The following is a 14833-nucleotide window of genomic DNA, read 5'->3' on the forward strand; positions in this document are numbered from 1 at the left end:
GTGGATACTAGAACATGCTCATCAAAAACCACATCCCGGCTGACAACAATCTCATATCTGGATCATACAATCTGTATCCCTTGGAAAGAGAATTATACCCCACAAATATAAGCTTGCGGGATTTGGAGTCAAGCTTCCCCCTCTGCTTCTTCGGAACATGTACATACACATCACTCCCAAAAACACGGAAGTGCGAGACATCAGGTTTCCTGCCAAAGTAAGCCTCAAACGGAGTCATATGAGGTACTGAAGCCGTTGGAGACCGGTTGAGGGTATGGACAGCCGTTGCCACAGCCTCTCCCCAAAGTGGACGAGGAAGATCACGATGCTCCATCATGGTCCTCGCCATCTCCACCACAGTCCTATTTTTGCGTTCTACAACTCCATTCTCTGAAGGCAATCCTGTATTGGCCAGTTCCCTCTTGATGCCATGATCTGCACAAAATCTGAGAAATATATTCGAGGAGAATTCACCTCCTTTGTCAGCCCTGAGAGTCTTTACCTGCAATCCAGACTCTTTTTCCACCATCACGTGCTAATCCTTGAACCGTGCAAAAGCTTGGTCCTTCTGTGAAAGAAAGTAGACCCACGTGAATCTGGTACAATCATCAACAAGCAGCATAAAATAGAGAGATCCTCCCATTGATAGTGTCTGCTGAGGTCCACACAAGTCAATGTGAATCAACTCCAATGGTTTTGAAGCCCGCCTGGAAGCCTGCTTCGGAAAGGATTCCCTGTGCTGCTTACCACGTATGCAAGAACTGCAACGTCCTTGCCTGCTACCAACATCTGGCAAGCCAACCACCATCTGGTCCCGGAAAGCTCGCCGCAGTGCATCCACATTTAAGTGGCCAAAACAAAAGTGCCACAGATCTCCGACCTGAGAACCTGTCAATGAGGAGAGTGCAGAGAGCTTGTAGATACCATTCTCCACACCGCCTTTCCAAACAACTTGGCCAATCTTACGGTCCCGTAGAGCAACTGAATGCTCCTCAAATTCCACCTGAAAGCCAGTCTTGCATACTTCATGCACTGACAGAAGATGAAAACCAAGAGCAGGGACATAAAGAACACGGGAGGCATGCTTGCCCCCCTTGCCGTCGGGAATAATCTCCATCCGGCCCTCACAGTGTATCGGAATGGTGGAGTTGTCGCCAATGAAAATGCGACCCTATTGCCGTTTCAGATCCAGAAAGAAGTCACGGGACAGATCATGTGCCTGGAAGCACCACTGTCAAGAATCCATTCTCGGGTATCCTTTGCGGTGAAGCCAACTGCCTCCTCGCTCGAAGACGATGAATCATCGGAGTCCATCATCTCTAAGTGCACAAATGCAGGAGTCTTTGCAGCTGAGGCTGAAGAATCAGCACTCTTCCCAGGACGCTTAGGACACTTCCTCCAGTAGTGGCCTTTCTCGCCACAATCCTTGCACGACCGCTCGGCCTTCAATTTCTCTCATTCTGAGTCAGGCTTCTTCTTAGAAGACTTCTCCGGTGAAGCCTTCCCTTTGCCCTTGTTGTTATTCCAACCTTTCAACCGTTGGCCAGTTAAGGCCTCCGAACCTCCGCTGTGAGGAGGGTTCGTGAAACGTTCCTCTTGGTCCAAGACCATGGGCACAAGCTCCTCCCAAGTAATGGTGCTGAGCCTGCCACTCGTAATCAAAGAGGAGTAGAAAGCGGAATACTGAGCAGGCAAGTGGGACAGCAAAGTAGTGGCCATGTCTTCTGATGATATCTCCTTTCCAGCCTGGAGGACTTCCTGCTGAAGGGCCTGCAGCTTGTTAATGTGCTCCCGCATCGTTGACGACTTTGCAGGGTTCATAACCCACATCTGCACTTCCAAGGAGATCCTCTTCATGGGTGATACCCTGTTATAAAGAGAAGCCAAGTGCTGCCATATGCCTCTGGCCAGCATCATATGCTTTACGTGATTGATTACTTGTGGTGTGCAATTGAGGAAAATAAATGACCAGACCCTGGCGTTGACACGATCCCACATCTGTGCTTGTGCCTCACGATCCTTCTTCATTGACTGTAACTCCCCTTCTTCTACTTCCGGCCGTGGAACCCCGATAACGATGAAATCAGCAAGGTCATATGACTCTAGCACAGACTGCATCATAACCTTCCAGATCCCGTAATTGTTCCCGTCCAAGTGACGGTCCATTGGGAACGTGGGGAGAGTTGGGATCTTCACATGCTTCTCAGCCATCTCTAACAAATCTGCCATCACGGGGATGTAACTGAAAAGGGTAGGTGGGTGGGAAAAAAAAAACTCTAAACCTGCAAGTGGCTGTCCAGCTACTTAGCCCGCCTTCCTCTTGCTACTTCTCTTCCCGAACAGTCCAAAACAATCCACCAATCAGCAATGCAACAATCCCCCTCTTGCTCAGAAAAACTCCCAAGATCTTTCAAGAGCCTAGGGGTCTGATACCATGTCAAAATACGCAGCGGAGATGATAACAAAATCTGAGATCACAAGAGCAAGTAGAGTGCAGAAAATAGACAGCACAAGAGAAGGAGAGAGATAGGCGTGTAACTCTTCTCTATACACAAGATCCCGCAATGAAAACTGAATACAACAATGTGGGGGCAATGGGGCCTATTTATATGGCCCCAAACTGCAGTCAGCCAATGTCGAGATGCGCCACCAGCCCACACGACTGGGTACTTCTAGTCGGCCAGCATAGAAATCACCCACGACCCCTACTGAGCAGGTTGGCCAGCTCCATGTGCAAAAGAGTGCAATCGGCCAGCTCCAGTTGCTCCTGCCAGCATGTGGCAACCACCCACACCATGGAAAAATGGGGAAAAATGGGGAAAAAATACGGGGAGTGAGGAAAAATGAGAAAACACCTATACAGGGCGGGCACACCCACAACAGAGGCCCTGGTGTCTAATAAAGACAGGAGATGACTTCTAGCAACTGGGCGGGCACACCAACAACAAAGCCCTGACATAGTGTACAGACAGGAGATGACTACTAACACCCCCTCTCAGCTCCTGGATGTGGAACTAAGCCCAGTGAGCTAGAGTGCCGCCAGTGTTAGAAGTCATCTCCTGACTATACCTATATACCAGGGCCTTTGTTGTGGGTGTGCCCGCCCTTATTAGGTGTTTTCTCATTTTTCCCCACTGTCCGTATTTTTTTCCCCATTTTTTCCTATTTTCTTGGCTTGGGTGGTTGCCCTGTGTTGGCAGGAGGGCCCATGAGCTGGCCGACTGATTCTTTAGGTCCACGACCTCTCACAGTTGCTGGCCGACTTGATACAGCTGGCTGACTGGTGCACTTTGCTCGTCGTGGAGTTTTCAGTCCCTGTTGGCTGCCTTTCTACAGGCTGACTGCTTGTTTGGGGCCATATAAAATGGCCCCATAGCCCCTTGCCATTGTATCTTGTATTGTATTCGGGATCTTCTTGTGTATATAGAGCAGAGTTACACACCTCTCTCTCTTCTTCTCTTGTGCTATCTATTTTCTGCACTATGCTTGCTCTTGTATTCTGAGATTTGGTCATCATCTCCACTGCATATTCTGACATGGTATCAGAGCCCAAGCGTGTGTGGTCCTGGGCGGCTCAGGCGTGTGTGGCCCTAGGGGCGACCCCCTCGCGCCTCGGTGGCTTGCGGAGCTCGAATCGAGGGAGGGTGTTAGAAGGTTGGCAATTTCGAGCGTGTGATCTATGGCTAGAATGTGCCTTGGATTATCCCATAAGTGGAAGCATGGGAAGTTAAAGAGCCATATGTAGGCTAGAGTGGCACCTTGTCATAATCATCTCCTCCGGCCAGTGTTTTGGGAGGCAGCTCACCGGGAGATGGGAGCCCGGTGGAGGGATGCTGCAGTGCCCGTTGGGGGTGTTCGTGGTGCTCGATGGTGATGCGTCTCCTACGTGCGTTAGTCTTCCGCTGCGCATTCTGACATGGTATCAGAGCCCTAGGCTCATGATAGTTCTTGGGATTTGTGTGAGCAAGAAGGGGACTGTTGTGTTGCTGATTAGTGGACTGTACGGGACTGTTCAGGAAGAGGAGAAGCAAGAGAACGGCGGGCTGATTTGCTGGACAGCCACTTGCAGGTGTAAGTTCTTCTTTGTTCCCACCCACCCACCCCTTTTTCATAGTACATCCCCACAATGGCAGACGGCATATGGAAGGTTATGATGGAATCTGTTCTGGAGTCTTACAACCTTGCTGATTTCATCGTTGTTGGGGTTCCACAGCTGGAAGTAGAGGAAGGGGAGTTACCGTCGATTCGTAAGGACCGGGAGGCACAGGCACAGTTGTCGGATCGTGTCAACGCCAGGGTCCGTTCGTTTATCTTCCTCAACTGCACACCGCAGGTAATCAATCATGTAAAGCATATGACGTTGGCCAAAGGTATATGGCAGCATTTGGCTTCTCTTTACAACAGGGTATCGCCCATGAAGAGGATTTCCTTGGAAGTACAGATGCGGGTTTTGAGCCCTACAAAGTCGTCGGCGATGCGGGAGCATATTAACAAGCTGCAGGCTCTTTAGCAAGAAGTTCTTCAGGCTGGGAAGGAGATATCGTTAGAGGACATTGCCATAACGTTGCTGTCGCACTTGCCCTCTCAGTTTACTCGTCTTTGATTACCGATGGCAGGCTCAGCACCATCACGTGGGAGGAGCTTGTGCCCATGGTCTTGGACCAGGAGGAACGATTCACGAACCCTCCACAGGGCGGAGGTTCAGAGGCCTTAACTGGCCAACGGTCGAAAGGCCATAACAAGGGCAAAGGGAAGGCTTCACCAGAGAAGTCTTCTGAGAAGAAGTCTGACGCTGACCACGAGAAACTAAAGGCAAAGAGAACCTGTAATGATTGTGGCGAGAAAGGCCACTATTGGAGGCAGTGTCCCAAGCGGAACACCGAGAAGGGTGAAGATTCCTCAGCAACAACCATGAAGACTCCAGCTTTTGAGCACTTGGAGGTGATGGACACCGATGTTTCATTTTCTTCAGGCAGGGAGAGGGTTGGAGGACTCTCCGCAACGGATACTCGGGAGTGGATTCTAGACAGTGGTGCTTCCAGGCACATGACTCCTTCCCGTTCAGCTTTACAGGCTCTCTGCAGGTATTCTGGTCACATTCTTGCTGGGGATACATCCACTATCCCAGTTCACAGTGAGGGCAGGTTGGAGATAGTTCCATGTTCCCACACTTGGTTTTCATCTGTTGTCAGTGCATCAAGTTTGCAAGACTGGCATACGGGTGGAGTTTGATGAGCATTTTGTTGCTCTCCGGGACAAGGCAACAGGCCAGGTAGTTTGGGAAGGTGGAGTGGAGAATGGAGTTTACAAACTTTCAGCACTCTCTCTCCCAGGTCCTCAGTTTTGTGATGGGTGGCAGTCTGGTAATGGACACTTAAGTGTGGATACGCTGCAGGTGCAGGCTTTCCCGGACCAGATGGTGGATAGCTTGCCAGATGATGGCAGCAGTTGGCAAGAACTTTCCAGTACAGATGTTGGTAGTTCTTGTGTTCGTCAACCAGAGGAAACTTCACACGTAACCTATGCTTTGATGTCTCGTAGTATTCGGGACAAATAAATTCTTGTAGTTGAGGAAGCTCTTTCCACGAGGACCTCTTGGAAAGCCAGGCAGGTGGCAAATGATTACTTGCAGAAGGAGGTGGATGTTGCACATTCTCCAGGCTTTGTGGTTCCGGATTCAAAGGGGGTGAAGGCCTCGAAGATGATGAAGCATCTGAGTCCATCATCTCTAAGTGCACAAATGCTAGAGTCTTTGCAGCTGAGGCTGAAGAATCAGCACTCTTCCCAGTCTGCTTAGGAAACTTCCGTTAATACTGGCCTTTCTCGCCACAATCATTGCAGGACCTCTTGGCCTTCAGTTTCTCTCGATCTGTGTCAAGCTTCTTCTAAAAAGACTTCTCCGGTGAAGCCTTCCCTTTGCCCTTGTTGTTATTCCGGCCTTTCGGCCGTTGGCCAGTTAAGGCCTCCGAACCTCCGCTGTGAGGAGGGTTCGTGAATCGTTCCTCCTGATCCAAGACCATGGGCACAAGCTCCTCCCATGTAATGATGTTGAGCCTGCCACTAATAATCAAAGAGGAGTAAAAAGCGGAATACTCAGAAGGCAAGTGGGACAGCAGAGTAATGGCCATATCTTCTGATGATATCTCCTTCCCAGCCTGGAGGACTTCCTGCTGAAGGGCCTGCAGCTTGTTAATGTGCTCCCGCATCGTCGACGACTTTGCAGGGTTCATAACCCGCATCTGTACTTCCAAGGAAATACTCTTCATGGGCGATACCCTGTTATAAAGAGAAGCCAAGTGCTGCCATATGCCTCGGGCCAGCGTCATATACTTTACGTGATTGATTACTTGCGGTGTGCAGTTGAGGAAGATAATTGAACGGACCCTGGCGTTGACACGATCCCACATTTGTGCCTGTGCCTCGTGGTCCTTTCTGGTTGACTGTAACTCCCCTTCCTCTGCTTCCGGCCGTGGAACCCCGACAACGATGAAATCAGCAAGGTCATATGACTCCAGCACAGACTCCATCATAACCTTCCATATGCCGTAATTGTTCCCGTCCAACTGATGGTCCACCGGGAACGTGGGGAGTGTTGGGATCTTCACATGCTTCTCACCCATCTCTAACAAATCTGCCATCGCGGGGATGTAACTGAAAAGGGTGGGTGGGTGGGAAAAAAAACTTACACCTGCAAGGGGCTGTCCAGCAACTCAGCCCGCCGTCCTCTTGCTTCTTCTCTTCCCGAACAGTCCCAAACAATCCACCAATCAGCAACGCAACAGTCCCCCTCCTGCTCAGAAAACTCCCAAGATCTATCAAGAGCCTAGGGCTCTGATACCATGTCAAAATACACAGCGGAGATGATAACCAAATCTGAGACCACAAGAGCAAGTAGATTGCAGAAAATAGACATCACAAGAGAAGGAGAGAGATGCGTGTAACTCTGCTCTATATACACAAGATCCCGAAGTGATACAAGATACAATGGCAAGGGGCTATGGGGCCAACAAGCAGTTAGCCTGTAGAAAGGCAGCCGACAGGGACTAAAAACTCCACGACCAGCAGCAAAGTGCACCAATCGGCCAGCTGTATCAAGTCGACCAGCAACTGTGAGAGGTCATGGACCTGAAGAATTAGTCGGCCAGCTCATGGGCCCTCCTACCAACACAGGGCAACCACCCAAGCCAAGAAAATAGGAAAAAATGGGAAAAAAATACGGGGAGTGAGGAAAAATGAGAAAACACCTACAAAGGGCGGGCACACCCACAACAGAGGCCTTAGTGTCTGGTAAAGACAGGAGGACTTCTACAGTATGATGCCTCTTTGGCTCGGAAGCAGAATGGTTCATTGATTTGGTTGATGGATACCAGATTGGACGGGAGCTTCCTGATGAGGCTGTTGAGCTCATGTTTGCAAATGACTCTTTGGGAGGCAGGATTGCGTATCTTGCATTGACAACAGATGAAAACCAAGTGCAGGGACATAAAGAACAAGAGAGGAATGCTTCCCCCCTCTGCCCTCGGGAATGATCTCCATCCGACCCTCACTGTGTATCGGTATGGTGGAATTGTCGCCAATGAAAATGCGACCTAACTGCCGTTTCAGATCCTGAAAGAAGTCACGGGAAGGAGTCGTGTGCCTGGAAGCACCACTATCAAGGATCCATTCCCGAGTATCCTTTACGGTGAAGCCAACTGCCTCCTCACTCGAAGAAGATGAAGCGTCAGTGTCCAAAATCTCCAAGTGCACAAAGGCTGGAGTCTTTGCAGCTGAAGCTGAAGAATCAACACTCTTCCCAGTCCGCTTGGGACACTTTCTCCAATAGTGGCCTTTCTCGCCACAATCATTACAGGTCCTCTCGGCCTTCAGTTTCTCTCGATCTGAATCCGGCTTCTTCTCAGAAGACTTCTCTCTTGATGAAGCCTTCCCTTTGCCCTTGTTGTTATTACGGCTTTTCGACCATTGGCCAGTTACGGCCTCAGAATCTCTACCCTATGGAGGGTTCGTGAATCGCTTTTCCTGGTCCAAGACCATGGGCACAAGCTCCTCCCATGTGATGGTGCTGAGCCTGCCACTGGTGATCAACAAGAGGGCAAATGTGACAACAATATTATGCCCATATCCTCTAATGATATTTCTTTCCCTGCTTGGAGAACTTCCCTGCAGAAGAGCCTGCAACTTGTTGATGTGCTCCCGCATCGTCGACGACTTTGCACGATTCATCACCCGCATCTGAACTTCCAAAGAGATTCTCTTCATGGGTGATACCATGTTGTAGAGAGAAGCCAAATGCTGCCAAATACCTCTGGCCAACGTCATATGCTTTACATGATTGATCACCTGTGGTGTGCAATCGAGGAAGATGAAAGAACAGACTCTGGCATTAACATGATCCCATAACTGTGCCTGTACCTCCCGTTCCTTCCGAATAGAAGGTAACTCCCCTTCCTCTAACTCCGACCCTGGAACCCCAACAACAATGAAATCAGCCAAGTCATAGGACTCCAAAACAAATTCCATCATTACCTTCCATATACCGTAGTTGTTTCCGTCCAACTGGCGGTCCACCAGGAACGTGGGGAGTGTCGGGATCTTCACGTGCTTCTCAGCCATCTCAAGCAAATCTGTCATCTCAAGGGTTCACAAGGTCTTGTGAAGGGAGGGTGGGTGGGAAAAAAGAAGAAGAGGCTACAAATAGAATGCAAGGTGGTTGTCCAACGGTGATGGCCGCCTTCTACCCGATCTCCAAGTCTCGTACAACCCAAAACAGTCTCCAATCAGCACCTAAATCAGCAAACCCTCCACGTCCCACTGTCTCCAAGCTTCAAGCCACCTGGGGCTCTGATACCATGTCAGAACGCACAGTGGAAATGAAGACAACGGCTGTAGAGAGCAATACACAGATGCAAGAGAGAGAAGACAGTGTAACTCTGCTATATATACACCAAGAAATACCGGAGTGCTCAATGACAAGTGTGGGGGGCAAGGGGCCATTTTATATGGCCCCAAGCTGCTGGTCGGCCAGCACTAAAACAGCCAACAGCAGCCCCACGACCTGATCCAGCCCAGTCGGCCATCAAATCAGCAGTCGGCCAGGGCAAAGCAACAGGTCGAGGATGCAACCTTCTGTCGGCCAGCAAATGGAACAGCCAACAGGTAGCAGACAACCTCCCACAAGTAGCAAAAAAATGGAAAAAATATAGGGAAGTGAGGAAAAATGGGGAAACACCAAAGCTGGGCGGGGACACCCACAACAGAGGCCCTGACATAATGTACAGACGAGATGACTGCTAACAGAAATGTCGACGCCTGGAGAATTGGCTTTCCACTGGGTCCGGTACCTTGTGTACTTGCCTAGAAATGTCAACGCCTGGAGAATCGGCTTTCCACTGGGTCTAGTACTTCGTGTACTTGCTTGGAAACATCCTTTGGTAAGCTTCATGAACGGGACTTGGTTGGTTAAGTACATGCGTGTATTCCTGTAAGGCCAATTGGCAAGGGATACCATGTCACCTAGCCCATGATATGTGCTAGAGGAAGGGTTTGGATATGGAGTTTCCTTGTGGATATCCTTTGGTTATGGTCATCCATTGGTTATGGAGCTTCTTTATGAACAAATCAACTTCCTTATGGAAGTATGGTATAAAGGTCTACAGGTTTATCATATGCAGATCTATGGATTCCTAGAGTTCTTTTCTAGGGATTTGGATCCATCCTCAGGTTTATGGATTATTCTTTTTGGCTCCCTTTATTTGGTACGCATTGGACTTATGGAACTCATGGTTATCTCATGGATCGAGGATTTCTCTCTCGATTTCTAATGGTGGCTGAAATGCCTATAACTATGTGTAGCGGAAATGTTTATGGAGCACCTAGATAACTATGCTTGTAAGTGATTCTAATCTAATGTTTCACACTTAAGTCCACATCTCATCCAAGGTGTGTGGTCAGGGTACCAACACAGAGTGCAAGTGGTAGAGTGGACATGACGCTGCCTCAGCAAGGGGGGGTGTGGGGGTGTGCTGTGGCTGAGGCCTCTCCAAAAATCCAAAACGAGTGTTGGCTGTTTCCATTTCCAAAACAACACATCTTCCCAACAACACTCGCTATTTCCCCTACAAAACCACCCCAATTTCAGGCCAATAATAGCTTCTCTTTTGTTCTCTCTTCTCACCAATCTCCTTTTCCCTAGTCTCCAACGATATGCTCTCCTAACTTCCCCGCTCCCCATTATTTGCATCCCCCTAGTTAACATGGCATTTCCCATTTGAATCTCCTGAAAATTGTCGTTTCCATTTCCATATCTGTTTCTGCATCCCACAGCCATGTTGGACAAATTCAAATCACATGTTTTTCAGAAGTTCTGTACAACCTTGCACTACACTCGTCGCCTCCATCCATCTTATCAACAAAGGTTGCCATGGCCTCTAGTATTCCACAGTACGTGAGTATAAACTACCCTTGCAAACCATGGATAACGTGAGCACACGCATTTGGCAGTACATGAGTATAGAACCACCCCCGCACACCACGGATAACAAAAGCACATGGATTGCAAACCTCAACTCACAGCAAATTGAGGACTTTGATTATGAGCAGGTGGTTTGCCTATAATGTTTTTAAAGTACCACCTATGTTTGGAGTGCCTCACCTTCAGGGGGATCCCTGCACAAATACCTTAGGTTTGTTTTGTCAGATACAAGGCTCATACATTAATCAAGAATAAGAAATTACTTAATAACGCAAGCATGATTCATATAATGCTCAGCCTTTGTGAAAGAGCTTATCTTTCTTTGGTGGGCCAGGCCTGCTCATGGTTGACAGTGATGAATGCCTGTTGCAAAACAAAGGAATGTTCCGCATTCTACATAGCAAATTTTGCTGCTTTGCAACCATGTAGCAGTCCTCTTCTGCAGCACTAGCACACCTTGAGGCAGCCCATCATGCTGGTCCACAAATGCCTTTTTACATGCTTTTAACTGCTCCGCTTATGATTTATGCTGCACTGCTTCTTTGTCGCCCCATCTTTGTTCATTGCTGATCTAAGTCTGCTGTGAACATTGATTTCTCCTCCCTACGATGGCAGCCTTTTCTTCCATGGATAGCATTACAACGTTGTCCATAGGCAAAACAATCAGTCCCCATCAAATGCACCAAGTGTTGCAATATTGCCACATGATCCATGAATGGCATGCCATCAACCATTATTGATGGCCCCAAAGCCTGCCGAAACTGCTAGCTCCAAAGAGTTTATTCTACTCCTGTAAGACTTTCGTCTGCTCAAAGGAGCATCAAACAGTGTATGGAAGGTTCCACTTATGCACTCAATATGGGGCATAGAGGAATGATCATGCTCGATGATTCCACGCAAAACACGTTAAACATCACTGAAGACCAGAAGCACCAGGATGACTCTTGTCGAAATCACAATTGACACAGTCTTAACCATGTTGACATCACAACTAATGTTTATACACTCATAACAAAGGGCCAGTTTGAGGGTAGGTAAAGAAAGTAGAAAAGCAAAATGTGTGGGGATTGTAGGGGCATCACCTTCTTCCAGCGGAGGCGCCGGATTTCTTCGATGTCGGAGGTGGGAAGCCGTGGGCTGCTGCGCTTGCGGGGGTCCTCAAGTTCTGTTGCCGATGCCGGAGGATCTTCCACCGCAGCAGAGGCGTTGTCGACGGCGCAGCAGAGAGGTCGCTTGTTGTGGAAGCCAAATCGTCGGGAGGCGAGGCGAGGCACCTGGACTAAACCCCTGCTGGCTACGGCATGGGTGAGACATAAAGCGCTACCCAAGTGCAGCGGATGATGGTACATGTTCCTGCAGGTGTTCGCGCAACACAACGCCTGCCACATTTCTTAGGCTAGCCTAAAAACATGCTAGAGCGATTGATACACTCCCATGCTGGGTTGTAGCGATAGCAAAAGCAGAATAGTCGTTGCTATCCAAGTGTGGATTCACAAGCACAGGTGCATTGCAAAAGAGGTCCTCTCAAGGTAAGACCTGTCTCTCTAAGTTGAGGACAAGATAAGGCCTGTATCGCACGACAACGTTAGGCTTGTTTTTCTTAGTTGATAGAAGAGTCTTGTAGTTTCTTTTTCTTTGTTCTTTTTGGGATATATATACATATATTACACATACATATATGTGTACATGTATGTATATATATACATATATTACAAATATACACATACACATATATGTGTGTACATGTATATGTATATATATATACATAATGTATGCATACATACATACATACATACATACATACATACATACATACATACATACATACATATATATATATATATATATATATATATATATACACCTATACTCATAAATATGTATATATATGGACAAGATACATCATCGGTCACCTCCTAGTAGAGAGAGTTACAAATTAATCCAAACAACCATGGCGAGATTTATCAGTCTTCTCCCCATCTATAGTTAAAACCTAGATGTGCACATACTGTATGAAGGGAAGAGAAGGCTACTCTCCTCTCCTGCAGTAGAGGAACCCAAACCTATTTGTTAGGTAGCTGTACCCAATATCCCATCTCAATGAAACCATCAAAAAAGGGTACTCCTATACCCTAGCTTTTTACGATGTGCTAAAAGGCCCCTACATGACCCCCATCCAACACTGAAGCCCCTACAATGTGCTGGAAGGCCTCCTCCTACAAGCCACCATATCTTGATCATCACTGATGGATTGTTCTCCTATACTGTGCACTTCTTGTTTCACATATATGTAAAGAAACCATGATAATAGCATCAGTTGTGAGGTACATGCATCCTTGCTCAAGACAAAGTGAGAAGCAACAAGTTGGGATCACCCAAATTGTTCATCTAAATTAGCAATCGACAATTTATCTTACTTTTTGCTTTAACATGTATAATGTCTATACATTAACCACCCTATCACCCTATCCTATATACAACAACTCATTCCTAAAATATTCCATCAAATAGTAAATATAATCATTCCCAAAATAAGAATATGATCTTTGCATGCCCAATAACTTTGCCAAATAACTAGTAAGACCATGTGACTCTAGCTCCCAAAATCTACATAGCCCACCCTACCTAGACTAGTCCACATGGCCCTAAGTGTAGGGAAGCTCCAAAACAAGTGCCAAGAGTTGTCCTTGGTAGATTTCCTAAAGGCATTCTTCTCTATAACAACCCACCTGTTACACCAAGTCTCAAGAGTCCACCTTAGGTTCCATTCCTTGTTAATGTGATTTACATTTAAGTTAGTTATTATCAACACCACATATAAGATTTTTTTTTGAAGGCATTCTTCTCTATAACAACCCACCTGTTACACCAAGTCTCAAGAGTCCACCTTAGGTTCCATTCCTTGTTAATGTGATTTACATTTAAGTTAGTTATTATCAACACCACATATAAGATTTTTTTTTGGTCTAAGTAAAGGGGCTTTGCCCATCCAAGACTAGTCCTTGGGCCATGATAACATATTTATAAAAGTGGAAACCTGGATTTGATCCAGCTTACCTTCCTGAATTCTCTTGTATTCCTAATAATTAGGCCAAATATGGAAACTACTTGGTATTTATCCTTCCACCAAAGGAGCTGGTTGTTTATCCTACCACCTTCCTGAATTCTCTTATATTCTTGGTTAGGCCAAATATGGAAACTAGTTGGTATTTATCCTTCCACCAAAGGAGCTAGTTGTTTATCCTACCATCCCATAGGTCAATGAGGCAAACAATCCCTTTGTTGTTAAACCTCTCATAGTTTTTGGGGCCTAGGTAATCAAGGGGAGGTATGAATATATGGGAATAGCAGATGTGGTTAGATAGCAGAGAGTTATCATATACCTTTGTAATCTATTCTAAGTTAAGGTACCCGATAAAGTCTTGTAACTATTGATAAAAAAGGAGACAAAAGGGGCATCTTTACATTTAACTTGGGTGAGGGAGCTAGTTGTTTATCCTACCATCCCATAGGTCAATGAGGCAAACAATCCCTTTGTTGTTAAACCTCTCATAGTTTTTGGGGCCTAGGTAAGCAAGGGGAGGTATGAATATATGGGAATAGTAGATGTGGTTAGATAGCAGAGAGTTATCATATACCTTTGTAATCTATTCTAAGTTAAGGTACCCAATAAAGTCTTGTAACTATTGATCAAAAAGGAGACAAAAGGGGCATCTTTACATTTAACTTGGGTGAGGGAGAAGAGCTTGTCTACTTAAGGAAGCCCATTCCACTTGCCATGAAGCATCACAACAATTTCTTTGATGACATCCACCAACATTAGGGACCGTAATTGCTCTTGGTGTATACACTTAGCAAGTAGGTGACCCATCTTGCCTTAGCATGAATCTAAATGTGAATAATCCCGAGGCCTCCAACTTTCTTAGGAAGATAGATCTTGTCCCAGGCCAACCGCTTTTGGGTTGACAATATTCCTTTATGGGAGATAAGACCTTGAGCCAATGACATTTTTAAAGTCTAATATAGGGAGAAGAAGTGCAAGTAAGCTAGAAAGATAGAGTTGATGACTTATAATATTATAGCATGAAAGGGGAGCAGAATAGTATCCCATCACCTAATTTTGAGCTCACTTTCAATAAGACCTACTACATCAATTTCTTTTTGGACACCCCCACACCTATGGGGTGTTGGATAAATGTAATCCCAACTCCTTAGTCCAATTTATTATGTGGTTGTTAGGCTAGTGGTCAGTGGGTTGGTGTGTAAAGCCTACAAATGGTTGGTGCATGTTGTTGTTCATGCAACTCATGCAACTAAAAATAGGGTAGAGGAGTCTCTAAATAAGGTACAAGTCGTGATCAA

The 14833-nt window shown here is 46.7% G+C and overlaps 1 protein-coding gene across 3 annotated transcripts in view; it reads right to left on the bottom strand.

Annotated features, from left to right (window-relative positions):
- Positions 1 to 12066, bottom strand: part of LOC147630138 (lysine--tRNA ligase, chloroplastic/mitochondrial-like) — a 66813-nt gene extending 54747 nt beyond the window's left edge. For 2 of the 3 annotated variants that reach the window (XM_086811755.1, XM_086811757.1), the window contains exon 1: positions 11554 to 12066. In XM_086811755.1, the coding sequence (XP_086667881.1) occupies positions 11554 to 11859 (306 nt within the window). In that variant the 5' untranslated portion in view covers positions 11860 to 12066. The remainder of the gene's footprint in view (positions 1 to 11553) is intronic. The other variant, XM_086811756.1, reaches the window with a different exon arrangement.
- Between the last annotated feature and the right edge of the window lie 2767 nt (positions 12067 to 14833).

The sequence above is a fragment of the Cibotium barometz genome, chromosome 17 (assembly GCF_041138505.1).
Source record: "Cibotium barometz isolate CiBa-2024 chromosome 17, ASM4113850v1, whole genome shotgun sequence".
Classification (NCBI taxonomy): domain Eukaryota; kingdom Viridiplantae; phylum Streptophyta; class Polypodiopsida; order Cyatheales; family Cibotiaceae; genus Cibotium; species Cibotium barometz.